Raw genomic sequence first — 1,137 nt, 5'->3', positions numbered from 1 at the left:
CTGCTGTTTCCCTGTGAAGCTGCTCCAGGATTTCGAAAGGTTTCACCAGTAGAAAGCGACTGTTCTGTTGCCAGGATTCCAGACCTATTTCATTTGTTTTGCTCGGCGAACGACTGATTATCTCTGTTCTATATTCATACAGACCTTTCAGACTGTTGTACAGGCAGTCACAGACAGTGGTTCATGGTTATCTCTCACCCCCAAAAAAAACATTTTACTTCAGACCAAATATATAATTATTTCACACGTGTGTTAGGAATGTGACCATGTCTCTGTGTATGATGTGTTGTTGACCTCCTCATCCCTTCCACACTGACCTCCCCCCTTGCCTTCCAGTGGTCTGACCCATGAGGGCCACAGCCGTGATGTGGAGCAGGTCTACCTACGTTGTTCCCAGGGTTCCCTCCACTGGCTCTACCCTACAGGGGCCGTCATCGTCAACCTGCGGCCCAACACCCTGTCCCCGGCAGCCGCCCGTCTCTCCGTCTGCATCAAGCCCTCTAGGGACTCCCACGGGGCCAACATCTACCTGGACCGGGCCGGGAAGCTGCGCCTGCTGCTGAGGGAGCAGGACCAGGCCCAGGGGAAGGTGACCTGCTTCAGCATCCAGGACGGGTCTCTGTTCATAGAGGCCATACCTCACAGAGACATCAGTAAGAGAATCACCTCCTTCCAGTATGAGCTGGTTACAGAGAGGACCGGGGCTGGAGCTGGAGCCTTGGCTGGGGTGGAGCCACAAGCACTGTCTGGTGAGATACACTCCTATTGTTATTGTTGCTTTGGTCATTAAAGGGGAAGTTCAGTATGCTAAAGCACTGTCTGGTGAGATACACTCCTATTGTTGTTGTTGCTTTGGTCATTAAAGGGGAAGTTCAGTATGGCTAAAGCACTGTCTGGTGAGATACACTCCTATTGTTGTTGTTGCTGTCATTAAGCTTGGTCATTGTCTGGTGAATAGTTGTTGTTGCTTTGGTCATTAAAGGGAGACCAGTATGCTAAAGCACTGTCTGGTGAGATACACTCCTATTGTTGTTGTTGCTTTGGTCATTAAAGGGGAAGTTCAGTATGGCTAAAGCACTGTCTGGTGAGATACACTCCTACTGTTGCTGTTGCTTTGGTCATTAAAGGGAAGTTCAG

At 49.8% G+C, this 1,137-nt stretch overlaps 1 protein-coding gene across 1 annotated transcript; it reads left to right on the top strand.

The window, feature by feature from the left end:
* Window positions 1-316: 316 nt before the first annotated feature.
* Window positions 317-805, top strand: LOC124029963 (meteorin-like protein; the record flags this gene model as incomplete). Its single annotated transcript, XM_046341494.1, has 1 exon — window positions 317-805. A coding segment is annotated over one exon (474 nt), but the record flags the coding sequence as incomplete, so codon positions are not given.
* Window positions 806-1,137: the final 332 nt, after the last annotated feature.

Source organism: Oncorhynchus gorbuscha, unplaced genomic scaffold, assembly GCF_021184085.1.
Source record: "Oncorhynchus gorbuscha isolate QuinsamMale2020 ecotype Even-year unplaced genomic scaffold, OgorEven_v1.0 Un_scaffold_8421, whole genome shotgun sequence".
Classification (NCBI taxonomy): domain Eukaryota; kingdom Metazoa; phylum Chordata; class Actinopteri; order Salmoniformes; family Salmonidae; genus Oncorhynchus; species Oncorhynchus gorbuscha.
The sequence above is the reverse complement of the archived record's forward strand: the minus strand, read 5'-3'. Positions and strand labels throughout refer to the sequence as shown.